Below are 22480 nucleotides of genomic sequence, written 5' to 3' on the forward strand. Positions count from 1 at the left end.
TTTAGCACAGCTTTCCCATCCCTTCTACTTGTTTTGTATAATTCTGAAAGTGTCTATCAAGGAGCAGGTGCTGGACTTGGATTTGTGACCTGTCTGCGACGGGGACGGACGGGCTCTGACTCCATCTGCACGTCTGTGGCGCCTCCTTGAGCCTCTCAGGTGTCCTCTTTGCTTGAAGCTTTTTGGGTTTTTTTCCCACGTGTGAGTTGGATGTTTGATAATCTATCTGTCTACGAGTGGCTGCTCTAAACTTACATTTTCCCGCAAACTCTCTAAGCTCTCGCTCCCTCTTCCACACCAAAGTGAAAACCTGCACAATCTCTACTTGCACTTGCCACGGTCTCGCCTCCAGATTTAAAAAAACGAGAGCCATGTGGTTCAGATCACTCATGGTTTTTTAGGGGCAAGTTTTGTGTTTTGTCAGGAACTGTCCTAGCATTTACAAAGCAAGAGCTCAACAACCAGTCAAGCACGTACTTCTAAACCAACTTTTGCTGGTTTTGGTACTGCTGCTAAACCCTATCTTTCCCTTTCTTTGTTCCTTATTTGGATTCACTTTTCGTTTGGGTGGACTCCCCCACATAATCTTTCCAGCAAGGGCACTCAAATCCTGAAACCCTGTTTCTAAAATGCCTTTCTTTTGTCCTCAGCTAGTGTCTGGCCAAGGGCAGAAGTCTAGGGTCACAGTGCAAGGGTTCTCTCTGGGGCCAGGTCCTACCTAACCCCGCTTTCCTTTCCAAGAGTTCGCTCTTCAACAGGGAGACGCTCACAGATGCAGGTCACACATCGATTCTGGCGAAGATTTGAGTCAGGACTTGGACGTGACCTCACCCTCAGGCCACCCCGGCAGGCGGTCACCTCCGAGCTCCTGGCCCCCCATGCGGCTGCCCAGGCTCTGTGACAGGCTCCAGAGCAGTGCTGTCCAGTAGGACTTTCTGTGACCATGGAGACGGGCTGCCCCTGGCGAGATGTGGCTATGGTGTGCCAAGTGCAGCGGAGGACATGAATTTTTAATTTCATTTTAACAGATTTAAACTTGAACTGACGCAGCCACGTGTGGCATGAGGGGGCCCACACTGGACAGCGCAGCTTGAGTCCTGGAAGAAGGAGGAACCCTGGGGACCCTGAGATTTGGTCCTCATTCTGCAGAAGGGAAAATCCAGGGCCCCGAGAGATGACAAGGTCCTTGTCGCATTCAGGGTGACTGTCAATGTAAGTTTTGTAAAGAACAAGCCAACACAACAGTGGGGTAAGAAGGGGAAGCAGTATTCGAGTGGCCATGAGGGCAGCTCTCTGGAGACAGTCCTTGCAGAGAGACTCAGGCGGGCTCAGACCCGCCAGCGGCCCAGCGCAGTGTGCGCGGAGGCGGCTCCTCCTACCCCGAGGGCTGCGGGGGGCCGACGGGCTCGCCCGGAAGGCAGCCAGCAAGGCCTGGCGGGCGGCCACTGCTCTTTTAGAGAGCGCTGGGGGTCAAGGCACACAGGGCTGAGTCATCCTTTGCCTGCAGGTTTGTTTTTTAATATGTAAAATAAGAAAAGTTTGGCATCAACTGGTCTAAGAGGCTACAAAGCTCTGGGCTGACAGGCCCGAGGGCCCCTGGACGGCCCGGACGCCCCCCGGGCACGCGCTCCCAGACCTGCCGTTTCACCCTCTCAGGCGGGCTGTGATCTCCCTCTGAGAAGAGGAAACAGAGAGAGACGGGTCGCGAGCAGCGCCACAGGTGGCACAGGGCTGTCGGCCACTAACTCGGAATGCGGACGGGCCAGATAACAGCACGGGCGTCCGGGTGGGGAGCGGCACCGCACACGGCAGCTTTCACTCAGTGCCTTTTTATTGCCATTGGGTTTGTGACCGTTGATAGAGTGATGATTTTAGGAGCAACGGGTAGACTAAAAAACCGTGGCTGGGAGGCTCTCGGAAGAGAGGGGCCAGGAGCTTCAGAACCTGACGAAGGTGGCGTCGATCTGCCGCACAGTGGGGAGGGCCAGCATGATCTTCCGCCGGTACTGGGGGTCCTTCTGCAGGGGGTTCCGCTCCAGGTACACCGTCTCCAGGCTCTTGGCGCCCTTGAGCTCGTCCAGGTCACTCCAGCAGTCCAGGAGGTTGTCGTTCATCTGGGGGAACACGCGCACATCGGAGAAGCCTTAGGGCGCTACAGCCCCGCACCACGCCCCCCCCTTCAGAACACGACAGCCCTGCCCCGCCCCCTTCAGGACACACCAACCCGGCCCCCCAGCCTCTCCACGTCGGGCACGAGGCCCCCACTCAGAAGAGGGGTGACCAGCACCTCACAGGGCCTTCCATCCATCACGGCACATCCTGGCCAGGCCGCGTCTCACATGGGATGAACCTGGACACGGTGCCACGACAGGGGCAAATCCATGTTCAGTCCAGCAAAGGGAAGACGGAGCAACACGACCCCACCCCACCCCGTCTCCAGGCAAAGTGTTGCAGCCGGTTCGGCTGTATTTTCTACAAACCATCCTCAGCTATTGTCCCCAAGGCCTGACTATGCGCTCTGATGACAACACGGCCAACAGACCAGAGGTCGCTCGCCGGACACTCACGGCACGAGGGGCCTTGATGGCGTGCACCCCGGGACACCCACCGCCCGCCTCTGTGGCGGAAATGCTGTGCCACGGCTGATCCCGTCCAGGATGCGCCACGTCAGGAGGACGGGCTCAGAGCAGGTCAGGAGGCCCCGTCCTGGCTCTGCTGAGGCCCGCGGGGCTGGGGTCGGTGGGTGGGGAGACCTCTCACTTTTCAAACCACCGTCAAGGCGAGGGCACGTAGGGCCTCTGGGTTGGAGCCCCCGTCACCCGGCCTGGTCCACACCTGTCGCGTGGATGCCGTGGCCCTTCTGCTGGGGCTCCAAGAGACCAGTCTTCAGTTTCCAAAGAATATGGCAGACGGACAAGTGAACACAAACCAGAGAGCTGCCTCTGTGAACGTGAGACGTGCCCTGGAGGGCTGGAGTGAAGGGCGAGGGCAGGGGGCTCGGACGGCACCCGCGGGGACGTCACCGTCGTGGCTCCCGGCTGTGCCGTGCCAGCGAACGCTCAGTAACGGGCTCCCAGGAAAGCCGCAGAGCCCCGACGTGTCGCGTCCGCCAGCTTCCGGGGCTCATTTCACGCTGACCGCAGCACCGGGAAGGGAGGCACACGGCAGGCTCCAGCGCGTCGCCACCCGTGACAGGTGACAGGCGACAGGGCTGGGTGTGCAGGGCGGGCGGGGACGCTGCCGCGAGTGGATGTCCCGCACCTGCTGCTCTCACCCCCTCGCTCCGGCCGCGCCCCGTTCTAGAAATCGCGCTTCAAGAGACACCAGGCCCGGGGCCCGCCATGCACACAGTGGTGGGAGGGGCAGACCTGTTCCCTCTGAACCTGTGAGGGCGGAAGCGGGGTGGCCGAGGTTACACGGCAGCAGCCCCCCTCAGAGAAGGTATGACACCTGTCCGCGTGCGGGAGGTGAAGAAGCGGAGGCCCTTGAGGGTCCCATCCACGGCCACTTGGTGGGGACAGTGCAGAGGGTTCGAGCACTGACCCGGCACTGGATTAAGTCTCTTGAGAGAAGGGCCCAGTTTCGCTGCAGCACCGGGGTCTCCAGGGAGGGAGAGGATGTCGGCTGCGCCGCAGAGCGGCTGTGTGGTGGGGTCTTCGGGGGGAAGGTGAGAGCAGCCTGGAGGTGGGAGTGAGGACCGAGAGACCGCAAGCCACCTCCAGGTCCAGGGCTACGTTCACAAACGGTGACTGAAAACCTAAGCTTGGCTTCTTATGACGACTTTTCCTTGAATACAGATCACATTTTCCTATTGTACATCTAGTGATTTTGGATTGAACAGTGGACATCGGGGCTAAGACGGTGTAGAGACTGCCACAGGCTTGGTTCCACGCTTCTTCAGGGCGGGTCTCCAGGAAGTCAGGCCCCTCTGACCTGGTGGCAACCAACCTCCAAACTCTGCCTCCTCTGGACACACTGCTGAAGCTTGCTTCTAGGCTTTATTAGGGTGGGTTTGGAGGGTGTCGTGTCTGAGACTGTGGTCCTTACCCCTAAGGCCTGGCCTGTTTGGTGTCTAGCTGGATGTCAAGGGTGCTGGTGAGACCTCCACCTGGGCAGGGCTGGAGCTCCATCGTCCCCCAGCTCTGCTCTCCTCCAGCAGAGCTAGTGGGTGAGCCGCGAGCGGGGTGGTCTCGTGCCCAGACTGCCCACCACTCAGCCACAGACTGGCAGGCGACCCCCACGTGGACTTCCGGGGCCCTTCTCTGCACAGCTATCCCCTCTCTCCAACACCTTGTCCTGAAGAGTCCAGCTGCCATGAACTTCGACCTCTGCGTCTTCAGCTTCACAGAACTGCAGTGTCCCGCTTAGGAAGCTGGTCCTAGGCAGAGCAGGGACGCCCGGGGCTCACTGTGCCACCCCCGTTCTCAGGGCCTGCGGCCTGCTGTGCGCTGCCCGAACAGAGCAGCCTCGGGCCTTGGGGTCTGTTCATGGCGGGAGGGCTACTCTGGCACCAGTTCCACTGTCACAGCCAGTCCTGTCTTTAACAACTTACTGCACATTATGAATCTCTCACAGAGATTCTCCTAGATTCTCCCAGAGAGTATACAATGCAGGGTTTCTCAGACTCGCCTATTTAAGGAATGCTATTTTCACAGAACTTCATGTGGGCCTACTGTGCCACGTGCTTCGGGAAAGCCAGATTTCCAAAACCCAGAGGCTGGCCTTGTGGAGGGCCCGAAGCCTGCTCCTGAGCACGGAGTCACGGGGGACCCGAAACTCAGACCAGGACTCACAGGTGCCTCCACCGCAAAGGGAGACGAGCTCTCCCAGGATAAAGCCTTAAACAGTATTCTGTTAAGCGTTAGTCTACGACACTCCTCTTGTACAACATGAGCTGCCCATGTGGCCAATGCAAAGTGTGCAAAATCAGAACCAGAGCGAAGCAACATCCCCCGTGGCGTTGGCTGCAGCTGCTCGGTTACCAGAAAGAGGCCGCTGCAGCGGAGAATCACGAAAAAGACGCGCATGCCTTAAGCACTTTTACCTTGAAACGTGCAAGCAGCACATTCATTTAATAAAGGTAGCAATATTACATTGCTTAGGAGAAGTAAGATCTTTTCGCAGCAGAATCTACTTAGAAACCTTCTCCTACTCTGCTGGCGGCTGACGCTCCGGCAGGGCCGCCATCTCCTCCTCTTCTTTCTCAATAGAGTCGTTTGTGCCTGACACACACTGTGCGCTTCCTGTGTCACATGTCACGGCATTTCCAATGCCACCGTGCCGTTAGTCCCCGGTGGTGCGCTTATTATCTTTATAAACCCCAGGTCTTATAGTTTAGGGTATTCCACAGTACAGCCAGCCACAGGGCAGTTTTCTCTAGGATTTAGTAAATGTGGACCTGGGAGTTTTACTCACCACCAATGGCACATTGTAAAGGATGTCTTTGACACAGGTAACTTTCAGAGATTCTTTTTTTTTAAAATACATTTATTTATTTTTGGCTGCGTTGGGTCTTTGTTGCTGTGTGCAGGCTTTTCTCTAGTTGCGGTGAGCAGGGGCTACTCTTTGTTGTGGTGCGCGGGCTTCTCATTGCGGTGGCTTCTCTTGTTGTGGAGCATGGGCTCTAGGCACATGGGTTTCAGTAGTTGTGGCGCGTGGGCTCAGTAGTTGTGGCTCGCGGGCTCTAGAGCACAGGCTCAGTAGTTGTGGCACACGGGCTTAGGTGCTCCGCGGCACATGGGATCTTCCCGGACCAGGGCTTGAACCCGTGTCCCCTGCATTGGCAGGCGGATTCTTAACCACTGCGCCACCAGGGAAGTCCCCAGAGATTCTTATCTTTGTATTTTTCCAAAATGGAACTCAAAACCATTCACCTGTATTGTCTCCACAGAAATTCCAGGATCTCTGGAAGCCTCATTGAGGGAAAAAAAAAAAGGTCTTTATGTCTCTTTTTTCAGTTTCTGCACAACTGAGACGTAAAGGAGCAAGGTGTGGGGTGTGACCTTCCAGGTACGCCCGTCTTCTTAAAGAGTCTCCCAGAAGGTATAATTTTTAGTTTTTTCCATCTAGAATGTTTCCCACTTCCTTCTCTCATTTTTTTTTCTGTTAAATGAAGTCGACCTTTAAAGACACCCAGCTACTTGTCGTGTAGAAGGGCCCTCGTTCTGGATTCAGCCGCCTGCTTCCTGTGGTGCCACCTAGCTTGTTCTCCCAGATCCTCTACTTACTGACAACTGGAAGTTAGGTCTACATGCTTGGTTACATCACACTAAACATTTTTGGCGAGCACACTTCATAGATGAAGTACATCGGGGGACACAAGGCATGAGGCTGTCCCACTATCAGGGAAAAGTTTGATCCTGTGGACACACTGGCGACACCCAGATGTCTCTGGGGAGCACGTTTCCCCTTTGAAATCAGCAAATTCTCGGCGGGGTGATACTTGGCACATGTGCGAACACCCTGCTCGTCCATGGTTTTAGCGTCTGGGGATGATCCTGCCTGAATCCCGGACTGGAATTCTGCTACAGAACATCAACCTGGCTGCCATTCCCCAGCAGACTTTCTCGTGGTTTTCAAGACCCAAACTTCATAGGATGTATGCATTTCCCATTACAATGGTTTTTGGTGGCTGATATTTATATAGAAAATTTACATTTACTTCCCCTCAAATTCAATAACATTTTAAACAAAATTGAGGTGTGGGAGAATTCCCAAGATACATTTCCTACACAACAGAATCACTTCAACAGAGGGGACGTGTGCCTTGTATGTTGCTGGCATCAAAGAAGGTGTCTGTTACTTCATACAAAGCTGGGGTTCAAGAGAGAGCAAGGGGGAGCCCCTAGGAGACAAGCCAGTCTTTTCATAACCCCGTCACGGGGGTGGAATCCTGTTCTCTGCTGCATTCTGTCGGCTGGAAATGAGTCACTAAGGCCAACACACACTCACGGGGAGGGGTTACACACGGCGTGAATACCAGCACCTCGTGATGGGTCACAGTCTGCTTTCTTGCACACCTAGCGCTGTCTTACTGCCGGGCGCCCTGGGTGCTGGACTAACCCCAGCCCTCCGTCTCTGGACTCCTCTTCTGGTTGTGCGGATTCTCTGCGTGGTTCCCTGGCCTCTTCAGAGCCAAATCCCTTCGCTCCAATGCAACCAGCTTACCGCCAGCCACACCTTCCTCCGGGGGTGGGCTGCACACCAGACCCCCGGCTCACGGTGGCTCGCTCGGACCCCCCAGCCTCTCAAAGGCTGGTTCTGGTCTTCCCAGACTTGCGCCAGCAACACGTGCTGACAACGCCCACGACTCAGTGCTACCACTAAGGGGCAAGGGACATGCTCACAGCAGGCCACCTGTGCTCTAGGGAAACCGGGACGATCTCGTAAGATGAGGAAAGGAAAGCACACAGGACACAAGCAGGGTCAGCAGGACGGCTAGACAAGGAAGAAGCACGCCTTAGACGCAGCACGAATCTTGGATCAGACCGAGCGCATCCGGACGACGCTCACTTGGCGCATGGCAGTCACCGGGTGGAACGTGTGGTGGCGCCTGCAGGGGCCACGAGGCAACAAACCTGCTTCAGGAGGACACCCGTGTGGAACCCTGACACTGAGGACTTCGGCTTGGGGGTCATCCTGCAACCCCCTCAGAGGAGTCTCAAGACATCTTAGGCCCTGTTTCTCTTCCTATGGGCTCGGTGACACTGCTCCTGAGACAACACTGTCACTATGAGGCAAACACAAGGCACATTCCGGGATGACTGACTGCAGAGCCCAAGCGACACCTCCTTCCGTGGTGCCGGTACACACCTGCGCTGGGTGCACTGGCCCCTGGGCTGGGTCTGGAAGCCCTTTAGTCATGTGGCAATCCTCGGGTCTAACCATATACTGTGCAGGGCTTCTCACACTTTCATGTGAACGGCAATCACCCAGAATCTTCTAAAATGCCCATTTTGGTTTGGTCTACATCTGGGGTGTGGCGGGGCCCGAGATCCCGCGTGGGTACCAAAGTCCTACAGCCCTGCCCGCAGTCCCATCCCAGGCCACAGCCTCCAGGGCTGGAGCAAACGGCATTTCAGTCGGTAGGACCAGTTCAGGTGAAGTGTCATCAACCCCTTGTGTATTAAACTTACCCAGAATTCCTGCAGCTCTGTTAGATGGCTGATATTTTCAATCTTTTTGATTCTATTTGACGCAATGTCCAACATGGTGAGTTTGTTCTAAAATAAGGAAATAAAATTTTTCCTGGATTACCTCAGATCAACAATGAGCACGCGACCATGCACATAGCGTTGGGCGCTGAGCTCAGAGCCATGAGGCGAGCTGCCCTCTCAGGACAGGAGCGTGCTAGCAGGGGGATGGCACTGCCCACCTCCTGCAACCTCCCTGCCCACCCCCAGACCAGGCCAGCTGACACAGGATCCTCACGACCGCCTCACTGAGCTCTCATCATTGGGATCTGAAACTAGTTCCTTCAGATTCCAAGCCCCAGGCTCCCAGATCCTGGTCCACAAGGACCCCAGCGACACGCCCGGTCCTGGGAAGAGCAGCTAACACGAGGCCGGGGCTCGGAAGAGGGGTAACAGTTGCAGCAGCATTTATTTAGTGCTCAACCCAAGGAAACATACAATTCCAAGTGATCCTTAGAACAGTGTTTCCTTCTTCTCTTAGGGCTGAGGAACCTGGGGCTTGGCGGGGGCGAAGGGGCCCTCCTTCCAGCACAGGAGGAAGGGCAGAGAGGGACGCCTGGGCGCTGAGGGACACTGGCCTGGGATTTACCGCTGATGGGAGAGAAGAAGGGGGGCTCAGCCCCACTGGGGACAGCGTCCGGGCTCGCCCGCTGCGGGGCGGGCGTCGCACTGTCTCGTGGGGACAAGGCTGTGCTCGGCCCTCTATTCCAGAAATGTCCAGCAGACGCCTACTTCCCAGCACACACCAGCTAAGCCCGAGGAATTTCTTTTAAAGTTCACAGAGTTTCAAGATTTAACAGAATAAGATTATAGTGAAAACGAAGTCTTTAAAAGCTTGCACTGCTTGCTGAAGTATGTTTAACCAGACCAACTAGCAAGTTTTTCTAAAATCAAAAGGGAAACATTACAAGTTGGTTGACAGCCCCCGACAATACATTCTCTTCCTCTATGCTCGTTTCTGATGGAGGCTTGCCTTCTTACATTTTCTACTGTGTTCCTGGGATTCTGACTCCAAATACCAAGTTTTAAGGGAAAGTTAAAAAAGAAGTCTCAATAAAATAAAAACAAAACCCCCACACACACACACGAGCAGGCAGCCAGAAGCTCTGCTGATCCAGAAGCGCTCCGGCCCTGGCCTCTGACTCCTCGAGGGCCGGGCACAGCGGCCTGCGCCATCTGGGCACAGACGCGGGTGAGGAGCTCTTCCACTGGCTTCTGTTGGGCTCATGGTGTCCGCTCAGATAGTTGGGTGACTACAGCGGGCTAGGAGGCGCCTGCCTGCGGGGCTCGGCGACTTTCAGAGCAAACAGGGACTCGGGAGAACTCTGCAGAAGGGGGCCACCATGGGCAGCAGGGCGGGGCCAGGGCAGGCCCACTGCCCCCTGCTCTGCGGTGCTGGGCGGCGTGGGATGTGTGAGCGCAGGAACTGGCCAAGCTAAAGTGTCTGCGGCCCGCGGCAGGATGTGACCCTTGTGCAGCCCCAGCGGAAGGGCTCAGCACCAGGGGCACCCGGCTGCCAGAACTGGCCCCAAACCTCCAGGCACAAGGATTCCGTCATGCGCTCAATACTACCTCGTGTTTTCCTGGGGAGCTGGACAGTGTTTTGAAAGCTCATTCAAAAGCAAACCAGTAAGAATTGCTTAAAAAAAAAAAAAGGAAGGAGACAGGGTGGGGAGAGCACGCACAGGAGAGATTACAACATCCACAACTGCAGTCATCCCCGCTAGACCCACAGGAAGACGACCCAGCACACAGAGGGGCAAACAGAGGCAGCACCCGGGCACCGGGGGAGGACTCAGCTGCAGGGTCAAGGTGGTGGATCTGCCATTTGGGAAAAGGATACTTACTGCCTGACCTCACACCACAAAGGTAAATTCCAGATAAATTAAGAGATAAAGCTTAGAAGAAAGTATAGGTATTTGATCAAAGATATTGATCAAATTGTATTGAACAAGTATAGGTATTTGAACAAAGATGTCAGAGGAAAGCCTGTCTCATTTGATTACGAGAATCTTACAATGATTACCTTTAAAGCCACAACTGCTTTTTTTTTCTGTTTTGTCGCAGAGGCCCCAAAAGGGTCCGGTGCTGATCCCCGACGGAGGTGCAGCACTCCTACAGGGACAAGTCTAAGTTCCCGCCCCGTCCTGTGTGCCTGGGATCCTGCTGCTTGCTTGCGCCACACCGCTGCCATGCCCTCTCCCGCGTGGACCCTCCGCTGACCGTGGGGACCGGAGGTCAGGAGCCGGAGGGGACACTGCCCAGCTCCAACCACACGGCCTCCATACGGCCGCACCTCTCAGAACCTGGCCTCAGCCTCCCGTTCCGCACCGGCCGAGTGTGCACCCAGTTTACACACCAGCTCTGTAAACTCTCAGTGTGATTCGAAGGCAGGGAAAGGCGACCAGACTCACTGTAGGCAAGTTCTAGCTTTTCCAAAATTTTGCATGTAGATGTTGGTGAAATGAAATTCAGAACGTGGATTTCCCCTGAAAACATTACTAATGGTGACTAGGCCCAGGGGCTGAGGCACAAAGGCCAAAGGAGCCTTTACGAAGACTGAAACGCTGCGTTTACAACAACAGAAGTGACCAATCTGGTTACACTTGCTGGCAAGTCAACAAAACAGGAAAAAAAACCCAGTAAAATTGAATGAGTAAAAGTATTTTATTTGTCTTGAATACTGCACTGAGGAAAAGCAGGTTTGCCTGCAGGCAGCTGAGGGGCGCAGGGGCTTCCTGGGGGCTCAGGGCCAGCGCTACCCCTCCCTGCCCAGCGCCCCCCTAAGGCTGTCCTGTGCTGGGCGGGCAGGGCTGCTGACGGGCGGGTGGGAGGGAGCGAGACTGCAGGATCCGGGCCGGGGGCCGCTGCTGGCCCCGCGGGCTGGGAAGTGCGTGGCCGGGAGCGGGAAGAGAGGGTGGGCTGCTGACGCCCACTAGCCCTCCGTGGGACAGGGACACCTAGGAGCAGCTGGGGTTTACTTTTTTCTTAACTTTAATTTTTTTTTGGCCGTGCCCCGCGGCATGTGGGATCTTAGTTCCCCGAGCAGGGATCGAACCTGCGCCCCCTGCGTTGGAAGCGCAGAGTCCTAACCACTGGACGGCCAGGGAAGCCCCCGGGGGTTTACTTTTTAAAAATCTTCCCCAACACCTACAGGGCCATGCAGTGAATCCACCCCCGCGACACACAGCTCAGCTCAGTGCCCGCTCAGGGCTGAGCAGAGACCGCCTGCCTCTGTGTTTCCCAGCGTGAGGAGGGATGGTCTCTAGGACAGACCCCAGAGGCGGCGAGTCCCCTCGAGAGCCACCCGGAGGCAGGTGTGTGCTGCCTGCCCGTTGGGCACCCCACGCCCCCACTGCCCCACAGGCGGCCGGCGGGCTTACATTGTTGTCCAGGCCCTCGATGACCTCGATGCCGTTGTGGCTGAGATAGAGCTCCCGCAGGTTCACCAGGCTCTGCAGGCCCTCGATCTTGGTCAGCCGGTTGCCCTGCAAGAGGGAGAGTCAGAGCAGCGAGGGCGCGCGAAGCCGCGTGGCTTCTGGGAAGCGGGGCTGCTCACCGCGGGCGCCTGACGGCGGGGCCTCCGGATGCCACTGTGGGAACGGGACTCACACACACAGAAAAGCAAGACCGAAATCCAGGCTCTGCTGTACTGGGCTGAAGCTCATCCGCGGGGTTAAAGGCTTTTATGCAAAGCACTCACTTTTTCATCTACTTGGGGAAGGTCTACCTCAATTAATTTAGTAATTCAAAAATGTCAGAATCACAGAATATTTTAAAATAAAATCAGTTCTCATTTCTTTCAGCATCTACTATAACTCAAATTAACGCCTAACGCCCTCTTTTTTTTTTTTCCCCTCTTCTTAAAGAAGTCTGTGCAATGTCTGCTTTCCAAAAGGCACCTGTGGTTTTAGGGGACCTGCCACACGGAGGTCCTGTCCCCAGAGCACCCCCCCACACCCCGCCTCAAGGGCCTGGTGCCACTCGCCTGCTCCTGACAAAAAGGAACAGGGGCTGAGGCACAGCCACGTGCTTCCCAAGCCCCGAGACAGGCTGCACGCCCTCTGCACGGACGCGGGAGGGTCGCTCCCATCATGGAGCCCAGCACTGTAGGTTCTGGAACGAGCTCCACCTTCTGAAGAGACCCTCTGGCTAAAAAGCAGCTCGGACTCTTATTAGGAAAAGGAGCGTGACGCTTAGAGAATGAAACCGCGGTCCAGCGTGTGTCACGCACGTCTAAGGTCGGTGAAGTATAATGTCTCAATCGCTCACTGACGGTGAAACAGAGAGCCGATCAAAGCCCGGGCCCTGGGCCCGCAGGACAGGGGCAGGGGCGGCGGCGGCGGCGGCGGGCAGGGCGGTCAGTACCTGCATGCTGAGGACTGTCAGGTTGGTGAGTGCGTCCAGGTTCTGAAGCTTAGTGATCTTGTTTTTCCCCAAAAACAAACTCTCCAGGTTGGTTAACGCGTCAATATTTTCAATTGCCTGTGAAAATCAGGACAGGGCAGCACTTAGCTACCTGGTGAAGAGAAAGGTCTCTGGGCAAGGAGAGAGAGCTACCCGGGGCGTCGGGCAGGTACTTTTCCACTCTGGAAAATTTCCCATGCAACCTCACGTGAAAGCACAACATGAGAACACAGAAAAGGTGGGGGTGGGAGCGGGGCGTCAAGGCCCCCCCTTACTTGGGCTCACTCCCAGACCTCGAGTTTCCACAGAGCCCTGGAGCTCTCAGGACTTCTCAGGTCCCTCTAGTCCTAAAATTCCGAGTTGCCACATTATTACGTGACTCTATGTAGGGTTTGTTAAAACGCATTCCACAGGAGAGAGACGCTGGGAGCTCTGGCCTTGGGATGCCCTACGGGATTCCTGGAGCAGGTGCTCCCGTTCCCTGACTCTCTGCCCCTCTTCCTGTTTCTGCCACCTGCTTCCTTGCTTCTCCTTGCTCCATGCCGGTGCTCCGCCATTCAGCTGGAGATGGATCTCCCGCAGCGCCTCAGATAGCAGCCGGTTTAATCAACGCCCACTGACCAGGCCTCAGTCCGCGCCCTCCTCTGAGTTCACTGCTCTCCCAGAACAGGTTAACGATTGGCTTCTTCAGCAGACACTAAATGACCAGACCATGTGCACGGGAACACAGTGGGGCCTCCAGCAAGTGCAGACCGAGCATCCTGTCTGGCCCTTCACAGCAAGACGTGGCTGGGGGCAGTCTACGAGGACGATGCAGAGGGAGGGCGTCCTTAACTGCTACGGCCTGCATCCATTCGTGACGAGCCACCTTTCTCTCGGAAGATTCCACAGAGAAATACTCGATAAAATGCTGACATCTGGGCCACTGTCTAGTTTTAAGTGTGCTGCTTTGCTATTTTCAGCCATATCGCCACCATCATCATGAGAGGCCCTTTGCCAGAACCACTCTCCTTGGTCTGCATCCTGCCCAGCTCATGAGGGCCAACCTGGGCTGACCAGTGTGCTACGAGCTTCCAAAAGTTGGACGGAGGGGCACTTGCGACACGCAAGGAGGGGAAGAAGTGCTCGGAAGCCTCTGCCCCCAGCTGCCCAGCAGGGGAGGACAGGCCAACCGAGCCCCAGGCTGCGTGCACCTTCCTGCGGCCCTGGCGTGGGGCGAGGCCCCGGCAAGCCAGCCCTCTGCTGCCCTGGGACACTTTCACTCTGCAGTACATTCAAAAGCAAAGCGTTTGGGGCTGATCAGCTCACCTCAGGCAGAACCTAATGGAATGGTTTGGTAAGAATCACGTCATGGTTTGAATGGGGAGCAAGTGAACTCTATGTGCAGAAGAAAGGCTAGACCACTGCACCTGGGCACACGCTCTTATTAATACTGACCTCCAGTCAGCACTTTTTCTTATGAAAAATACAGCCGACCGCATACCCTGCACCCACACCGTCCAGGCCACGCTGCCGCCACGCTCCCGCCACGCTCGCACCTACCCGGATGCGGTTGGATCCCAGCTCCAGCATCTGCAGTTGATGTAAGCTGCTTATGTTCTCAATTTTATTGATTTTATTGTTGACCAAGAAGAGCTTTTTCAGTCGTGTCAACTTATCAATTCCTTCAATGTTTCTCAGTAGATTAAAAGAAATATCTAGAATCCTGGGAACAGGCAAAACATTTATTAACGAGCGCAGATCACACAGAACTCAGAATGTAATTAACTTAGAGGCAGCACCCCAACCTGGGGGACCGTGCCTCACCCGGGGGCGGGGGCAGAATCTTGTGGCTGCCCAGGAAGGCCTGGGAGAGCTGGGGGGCAGCCTACAGGCTCCCGAAGCCTCTGAGCTCACAGGATGGTGCTGAGGGCAGAGACCAAGTCCTCCCCGAAGAGCCCAGCCAAAAGCCTCCACAGGCTTAATTTGCAGGCTGGGACTGTGGGCAAGCCAACGCACCCCTGGAGCCAGGTGCAGGGCAGGACCCTGGGGCAGAAGCGGCCTCCCTGGGCCTGAGAGCTGGGGCCCAGGGCTGGCTCTGGGGAGGCTGGACGGGCCCCGCCGTTGTCTCCCTGGGTCTCACGACTCACTCCAGCTCTGTCAGTCCCTCCAGGTTCTCAATCTTCTTGATTTGGTTGTCGTAAAGATCCAGCTCTCGAAGACTCTGTAGCTCCTCTAGATTCTCAATGCATTTAATTAAATTTTGACGGAGGCAGAGAGTCTAGGGGACAGAAAGAGGGCAGCTGACATAGGCAACAGGGAGGCCAGGAGAAAGTACACGCTGTTACAGGACAGGCCTTCCGGGTGGGAGGATGCGGTTTTCCTTCCCGTTTTCTAGAAAGCTGCTGACCTTGGAAAGGATGGGCAGGCACCCAAGGGAGGCTGGAGGCAAGCCCCATACCGAGCAGACCTACTTAGTGAGGGAGGCAGCGGGCAGCGAGGGTGCTGTGTCCCAGCAGAGGGAACCCTTAGCGGCTCAATTCTGAAAAACAATGGACTGAAGCGAGCTAAGGACTGCACAGGCTGGGGTGTGCGCGGCTGCGGGCGGGCTCCGACCTGACGCACTGCAGGCGGCCGCACGCCCGAGCCACCGCTTGAACCTGGGGCGAGCCACCCAGCCTGCCGTCTGCCCTAGCAACCCTGCCAGGCCCAGGGGGAAAGGTGCCCGACGGCAGCTCCTGGTGCGGCCTGGCACCTTTGCAAGGACTGTCCCTTGCGCAGAACTGACTCTGTTCTGGGTTTATCTATGTCCTTCGGGCGGGACGGACTCTGGAGTGTCACCTCCCGTGCAAGGACCGAGTTCCTCTCACCTTCACTTTCTTCAGCACCTCGAACCCTTCAATCTTTCCAATGCGATAATGATTCAAATCAACGTCCTGAAACAAGACAAAACCTAGCTCAGCTGTAGGCAAGCGCCTGAAGACATGCTTCCTGGAATCGGAGCCACGAGGAGGCCGGGCGGCGGGTGGAGGCGAGGGTGAGGGGAGAATGGGAGAAGCGCTACACGGAGTCCACGCAGACAGTGGGCAGGGACTCAGAGGCGAGCTGCAAAACGCTCCTCGGTTCAGCTTCCAGGGGAAGCGGCTTGATGTAAAACTGACCCTCCAAGCCGGTGGGATGCGAAACCTGCTCTCACCCTTTGCCCCCTTAGCACAGAGCACAAGCCCATGCTCTGAGGCCCGCGTCCCCACGGCCGGCCGGCTGCGGGCTCAGGGGAGGCCCCACGGGCCGCCTAGACACAGCGGCTGGCTCCGCCCTTCCCGGCAGCCTCCACACGTTCCCGGGTCATTAATGCGCGGTGCTTCTCAGAGGCTGGGGATGGCAGGACCCCACCATATACAATGTAATCATCTGACCCATATAATTTATGAGTCAAAGGCATTTCATGTGGTTAAACAGAAACGGCAGGTCAATCACTGGTATTAAAAACAGTGGGAACACAGGGACTCGGAGCCGACGGAGAGGCTCAGACAACTCCTTCCAGGGAGATCGCCCACGAATCCGGCACCTTCGTAAAAGACACCCTGACGGTCAGAGTGCTCCGTCACCATGCCCCCTGAGGCTGGGTTGAGCAGGCGGCATTACCTCTGCATTTCTGTCCAGGTTAATGGTTTCCATATCCACAGGCAGCTCTTGTCCTTCTGAAACAACAAGAAGAAAAGCCCATTCAGAGCCCCCAGTCTCCAGGAGGACGCAGCCCCGGCGTCTGCGGAGAGCTGGGTCGGGCTGCCTGGAGCACAGAGCCAACTCAAAGGCGGAGGAGAAACCAGCGGGCAACGCCCGGAGGGCATGGATGACGTGGCAGAGCCAACACCTGTCTGACAACGGTCACCTTTCCAGAGTCTCAGTTTCCTGAACTCAGCAAACGCCTCTCAACTTCCATCTGTGCCGCCCAACTTCCCAGGAAGGGAAATGCAGTCTGACGCTGTTGTCAGAAAAGCCGGGGGAGGGGGAACGGTGACCGAGCCTCAAGTGGCCCCAGCCAGGGGCCGGGAAGCTGCCCACCACCACCTCCTGGTGATGCCCGAAGCTGCGTACCTGGTGGCAGCCTGCCTCCCAGTCTTTCCCTTCTTGTCTGTGACAATAAATCAGGTCATTTGAATATAGGTCATGCTGGGCACATCAGATGTTCTAGGATGTGCCTTTTATTGCTTTGGAAAGTGGCCCAGCATCTACAAACACGTCTCTCTGCAAAGAGCAAAACAAAATGAAGCTCAGCTCAACAGACAAGATCAAAGAGCCTCGCTGAATAATTTAAATACACCTCTTGCCGGAGAGGACGAGGAGCCAACCCACCCTGGGGAGCGGGTCTCCCGGCCCAGGGGGCCTGAGGAGGGCGCCGCCGCTCCCGCGGTGGGGTCTGAACCTACTGCAGCACATGGTCTAAAAGGCGTAACCGCTCTCCCCAGCCTGCGTGCATTAGGGTCTGAATGAGGTCACACACTGTAGCTGGATGGCACTTCTATAAAGTCTCCGTTTGTTCTTGCAATTTGTTGTTGAAGAAACTGGGCCGCCTGCCTTGGAGAGGCGCCTCCTCGGTGACTGCTGTCTGGCCCGTGCCCCCGGGGACCGCTTGTCACGGCTACCGTTTGGCCGGCTTCCTTCAGCTGCCTCTCGCCGATGGCAACACTGCACCTGCTCCTGCGGCTGAGCGGGCTCACAGCCCCAGCCTCACGCCCCCAGCGCCCCCCCAGCGTCCCCCAGCGCCCCCCAGCACGGGGCGGCTCGCGGGCTGGACTGGAGGCCTCGGACAGGCATGCCCGCCGCAGGCCCAGCCTGACAAAGACGTGCTGGCGCCACGCTGGCTGAATCCACCGCGCCGCCTTTTCCATAACCATCGACAATGGCTAGTTAAAAAAGCATGTCATTTACTCTAGTTCAGCCATAGCTTTACAAGATGTCAACCAACCCAAAAATTAAATAAAAGGAGCTGGGCAAAACCAAGAGATATGCCCAAACGATCCCCCTACAAAAGACAGCACAGCCAACGGCATGAACTCAGGAAGCTGCCACGAAAGATGCGCGCCACGACAAAGGCAGGGTGTCCAGGCACATGGTCACGAGGCTTAAAGGGTTCTGTTTGTAATACATCCAGCACAGGGCCGTGCTCAAAATGGCAGCTTAACCTTTGAAACAAAGTTACCAGCCATCTTTCCAAACCTATCCTGTAGGTTTTAAGTTTTAAAACAACTTATAGAAAATAAGTGAATGGTAACAGTTGCCACGTTTGAATTTGTTTTACTTGAACTTAAGATCTAAATAAGTACAGGCAGGAGCAAGTCCTGTTTCTCTAAGGACCTATAAAGATGCACCTTCCCAGAGGACTTCCAAGCAGCGAGCAGCCTGGGAGAAAGAACAGAGGATCCAGACAAGTTGGGGTGCAGTCCAGCTGCTCCGCTTTGTAGCCGTGCACCCTTGGGTGAGTCGCAGGGAGCCTGTGCTCACGAGCCAGGGGAGAGCCCGTGACAGGGCTCTGTCGACACGCCAGGCATTCAGATGTGAGGGCAGGTGACACTGCCACCGCTTGGCCTTCCTGTGACTGAGTCAGCAACAAGAGCTTTCACCCATCACTCCCGTGTACTTATTCCACCCACATCACTTCCAGAATATCAACTCTGAAGTTCCAAAGTAATGTGACTGGTACTTTTGTGGTAATCTCCTTTTGCCTTAAAATTAGGTTGCCATAGTTACCAATCATCTTCACTGGCACAGAGCACGATGTTATTTTAAAAATTAGTTCTGTTTTTATTATCATAACGGTAATGCATAACTATTAATACCTTAAATACCCATACACTGTGTATAAATCTAGAAAATGCAGAAGGTACAAGACCCTCTCAAACCTGCTGTTTAGAGAGACTGCCCCCCCGCCCCCCCCAGCCAACAACAGTTTGATGTGTTTTCTCTCTTAAGTAAGTAAAACTACATACTATTATTAACATTTTAAAAATAAAGATAGAATTTTAACATGCATACCATTTGTAAAAAATTTGCTTTTTTCACCTAATAATATATCTTGGACATCTTTTTGTCTGTTTGTATGGTTTCTCTCACTCCTTTGAATGTAAACTGATTTTCTAAGCAAGCAAAGAAAACCAAAAAAAAGGCTCAGATCATAGTTTGGGAGGGCGAAAACCCACCATTACACGCTGAGAACTTACTTTTCTCATCTCTAAATGCATTTTGTTGTTGTTAATCACTAAACCAATTTAGAAGTTGATCCTCAGGCCTATAAGTATGCTGGAGCAGGACTCAGAAAGGACTAAGATACAATTAGGTTACATTACCAGGGTAGGAAAAGAAAGCACAGCAGTTAGCCAAACTGTTTATTTCAAATCTCACTTTCTGAACATGTGGTTAATAAAACAATTTTCTGGTTCTGTTTCAGATGACACATTACTATCAATATCATTAGTATTTGCCGTCAATGGAATCAGGAAAAACTTCATCCCGCCTGCAAGTGCCATAAGTGTGTAGCTGGCTCAGGGAGCACCTCAGAGGGCGCCCTACTCCCAGAGCCTACGCCCACCACCCCTGGCCACCGAGGGCCTCCAGAGTCAGCCAGACAAACGCCCGGGCGCCACCCGGGGGCCGATCACATGCCACAGAGCCCCATCCTCCTCCCGCTTAGTGAGTTTAAGGTTCTTAACTTGGCCTGGTACCTTCTGGGTCCTCTTCCCCCCGCTCCTCTCCATCCTTCAGGCTGTGCGCACTGAGGTCGGCCACCATCCCGCTGCTCTGCTTCTTCCCTTCTTCATCGCCCGACTCTTCCGATTCCACCCGCCTGTCAACTGAACCCACACACATCCATAAGAACTCACACCCACGTTAGGGGGCCCTTTGAGGAACATATAACAGATTGACATCCAGTTGGAAGTCAAAAAGACTTCATTCAAAAATGTTTGTTGAACTCAGTTCAACAAATATTTGAGTGTTTTCCATGTATGTCCCGGGTACCACCTGAGGCATCCAGTGGAGGGGGGAACTGTGGGGGATGGGAACGGGGCACAGCAGGGAGGCCACAGGGGTACAAAAGTGAGTGACATACTATTCCTGCCCTCAAGGAACTCGTGAAGAATTACCAGGTGTTCTGGAAGGCCTGGGTGGTTTGTGATTAAACGCCCTAGTGGTTAACACACAGAGAAGCACCTCCTGTCCGGCTCCCTTTTGGCCTGGATGTCCACGTAGAGGGGACCATGTGACCCTCCCGCCACATACCTTCATCCATGCTCCACTATCCATTTGGCCAAGAAAACCAGCCCAGTTCACAGGCCCACGTTCTGAAAGAAATCAAGACTAACTCAAATCAGACTGTGGGCAGCGGGGAGCTCTAGAAAAAGGAGAAGACAGCCAGTAGTGCTAAATGCCCCACAAAGTCACTGATGCTGAATGTCAGGGCACCGTGACACCAGCGCACAGTTTTGAAAGGCTGGTAAATAAATATTTTTTGAATTAGCAAATCAGGCAATGATTAAATGTGGCAGACTGGTAAAAATTCTTTGGCAAGACTGTCAAATAATTTCCCTTTTTCCTAACTTTTTTTGCAACCTCTTTTGGAAATCTGTGGAAGACCTGGAGCACTAATGGACTACTTGGAATCATCAGCCACACTGAAAGTATTCTCTTTTCTCCCACTACAGCTTATTTACAAAGGGGTATGCTCTTTGAGGGGAAGGCAGCTATTTCACCTTTGTATCTCCTGCTGGGCCTAGCAAAGCAGCACCCAGGAAAGGACTGCTGGATAAGTCCTGATGAAATCCACCTCTAAAACCTCCAAACCTATTCCTTCTTCCCTGCCCTGGCAACTGCCTTGGATCAGCTACTCATTACCTGTGGCCTCGGCTCCTGCCTGGCCTCCTAACTGGTCTCTCGGTGGCTTGTCTGGCTGTTTAATCTATTCTCCATTGCTAGAGAATCTGATCTTATTCTAAAATCCAAATCTGATCTTTGACTCCAAAAATCTCTGGAATGCCACTGACTCTTCCTGAGTTTGCATCCTGTCTCTATAGACACAGCTTTGGCATGTTATTTCCTTTTCCAAGCTTCAGTCTCCTCACCTGTAGAAGGAGCTAGTATAGTACCTGCATCTCAGAGTTGCTGTCAGGCACAAAAACACGTGCATGACACGTACGTAGACATGTAATAAATTAGTTGTTACCAGGCACAGGTGGTCAAGGCTAAGGGACAGCAAGTTCTACTGGGCAATGGTCTGGTGCAGCGGAGCCCAGGGTGGGAGGGGCTTAGCTAATGAAGGGCAGCCGAAGTGAAACTTGGGACTCTCTCCCGAGGGACAGGGGCACGAGACAGCAGATCAGCACATAAGGTGACTATGCGGCACCGCGGACTACGGACTGGCTCAAGGTATCGGCAGTAGGAATGGGAGAGGTATTAAAGATTTGGAGATATTAAGGAAGCAGGGGCAGCAGAGCTTGTTGATTAACTGGATGGGTGGGAGCCGGAGAGAAGGAATTGCCTGGGTTTCCTACTTGCCATTTACCAAGACACGGAAACAGCTGAAGAGAAAGTGGGAGTAGGTGGGAGGGTGGGAAGAAGGGGGATAAGAAGAGGCATTTCCTTGCTTAAAAAGACCTAACGGTCTGAAAGTCCAAGACCCTTCATGTGCTTCTCCCCTCCACCAAGGCCCTCCACGACCTTCCCTGCCAGCCTCACGGGCACTCTCCCTCGTTCAGTACGACTGTGCCACTCTTGGTTGAACTCTCCTCCAAACAGGTCACATTCCTGCACACCCCTTTGCCTTTGTGTGGTTTGTTTCACCTGAAACGACCTTTGCTCTTTCCCTCAGCCTATCTCCAACCTCGCTGACTTGTAGTTATCTTTCACGATTCAGCTCAGAGCTGGCTTTGGTTGTGCAGCCATCACTCACAAACATGCCTACTCTTCTTTCGCCGCCCCCCCTTCCCTAGCACTTGACACTGGAGACTGTGGCTGCTCTTCCGGAGCGCTCATGAGACCAGCGGATCGAAAAGTACAGAAACACTCGAAGACATGACTGGCTCTCCATTTGCGGTAAGCGTGTGCATGTAACTATATGCACACATAACATGCATATACTTTTTTTCAACAAAGCGCAAGAGTTTGATTTAGTCTTTTTGGAACTATGATCGCTTCGAAAACAGGAACCCGTCGATTTTGTAACTCAGCTCTTGGCTCCTGGTCACCCCTTCCCCACGAGAGGACCCTTCTCCACCCCCGCCACGTTTACCAATGACCCGACTCGGGCGAGAGCCAGGGAGCCCCGCGCCTTGTTTCCTCGTCAGCTGCCCCGCGACCGGGGACTCGCGGGGCTGGCTGAGGAACTCGGTGCGAGGCTCCCACCAGCTGGCGGACGCCGGGGCTGTGGGACCACCGCGCCCTCAGTCCCCACCCACGCGCCCAGCTGGCCCCGGCCCTAGGTCCGGCACCTCCCGGGCCGCCCGCGCCTTCCCGGCCGCTACCGCCTCAGCACGGGGTCCCGGGTCCCGGGCCACCCCCGCCCTGCCGGGTGGCAGATGTCAGGGGGCGCGCGCGGCGGGGTTCGGGCCGCGGCCGCAGGCGGGCCGCCCCGTTTCTCCCGGGCAAGGCCGGTACGGGTCGCCGCCCCCCGCCCGCTGGGCCCCTCGGTCGCCGCCCCGCGGGGCCGCTCACCCTCCATCATCTCCTGCGACTGTTGCTGGCCCGCGCCGCGCTCCGCCGCCATGTTGACTGCTCTTCCCCTTTCCGGTATCTATCGCCTCAGGCCCCTCAGCCAATGAGGGCTCCCAGCTCAGAGCTTTCTCAACCAATGGAATCACATGCGCTTGCGCGGCCCCATAGCCTCATGGGAGTTGTAGTCCTTCCGCGAG

General features: G+C 55.2%; 1 protein-coding gene across 5 annotated transcripts; it reads right to left on the minus strand.

The window, feature by feature from the left end:
* Window positions 1-1813: 1813 nt before the first annotated feature.
* Window positions 1814-22442, minus strand: PPP1R7 (protein phosphatase 1 regulatory subunit 7). 5 transcript variants are annotated; one of them, XM_082396970.1, is made up of 11 exons: window positions 22284-22405; window positions 19857-19918; window positions 19289-19429; window positions 16224-16279; window positions 15449-15514; window positions 14729-14859; window positions 14142-14304; window positions 12561-12677; window positions 11576-11680; window positions 8136-8222; window positions 1814-2114 (listed from the first exon to the last, which is right to left on the minus strand). In XM_082396970.1, the coding sequence occupies exons 2-11, from the start codon at window positions 19864-19866 to the stop codon at window positions 1938-1940; spliced, it is 1053 nt and encodes a 350-aa protein (XP_082253096.1). In that variant the 5' UTR covers window positions 19867-19918; window positions 22284-22405; the 3' UTR covers window positions 1814-1937. The 5 variants fall into 5 exon arrangements, with proteins under 5 accessions (XP_082253096.1, XP_082253095.1, XP_082253094.1 ...); XM_082396969.1 differs by lacking the exon at window positions 19857-19918 and having other exon boundaries at window positions 19301-19429; window positions 22284-22442; XM_082396968.1 differs by lacking the exon at window positions 19857-19918 and having other exon boundaries at window positions 22284-22442.
* Window positions 22443-22480: the final 38 nt, after the last annotated feature.

Source organism: Balaenoptera borealis, assembly GCF_965194805.1.
Source record: "Balaenoptera borealis genome assembly, chromosome: 6".
Lineage (NCBI taxonomy): Eukaryota > Metazoa > Chordata > Mammalia > Artiodactyla > Balaenopteridae > Balaenoptera > Balaenoptera borealis.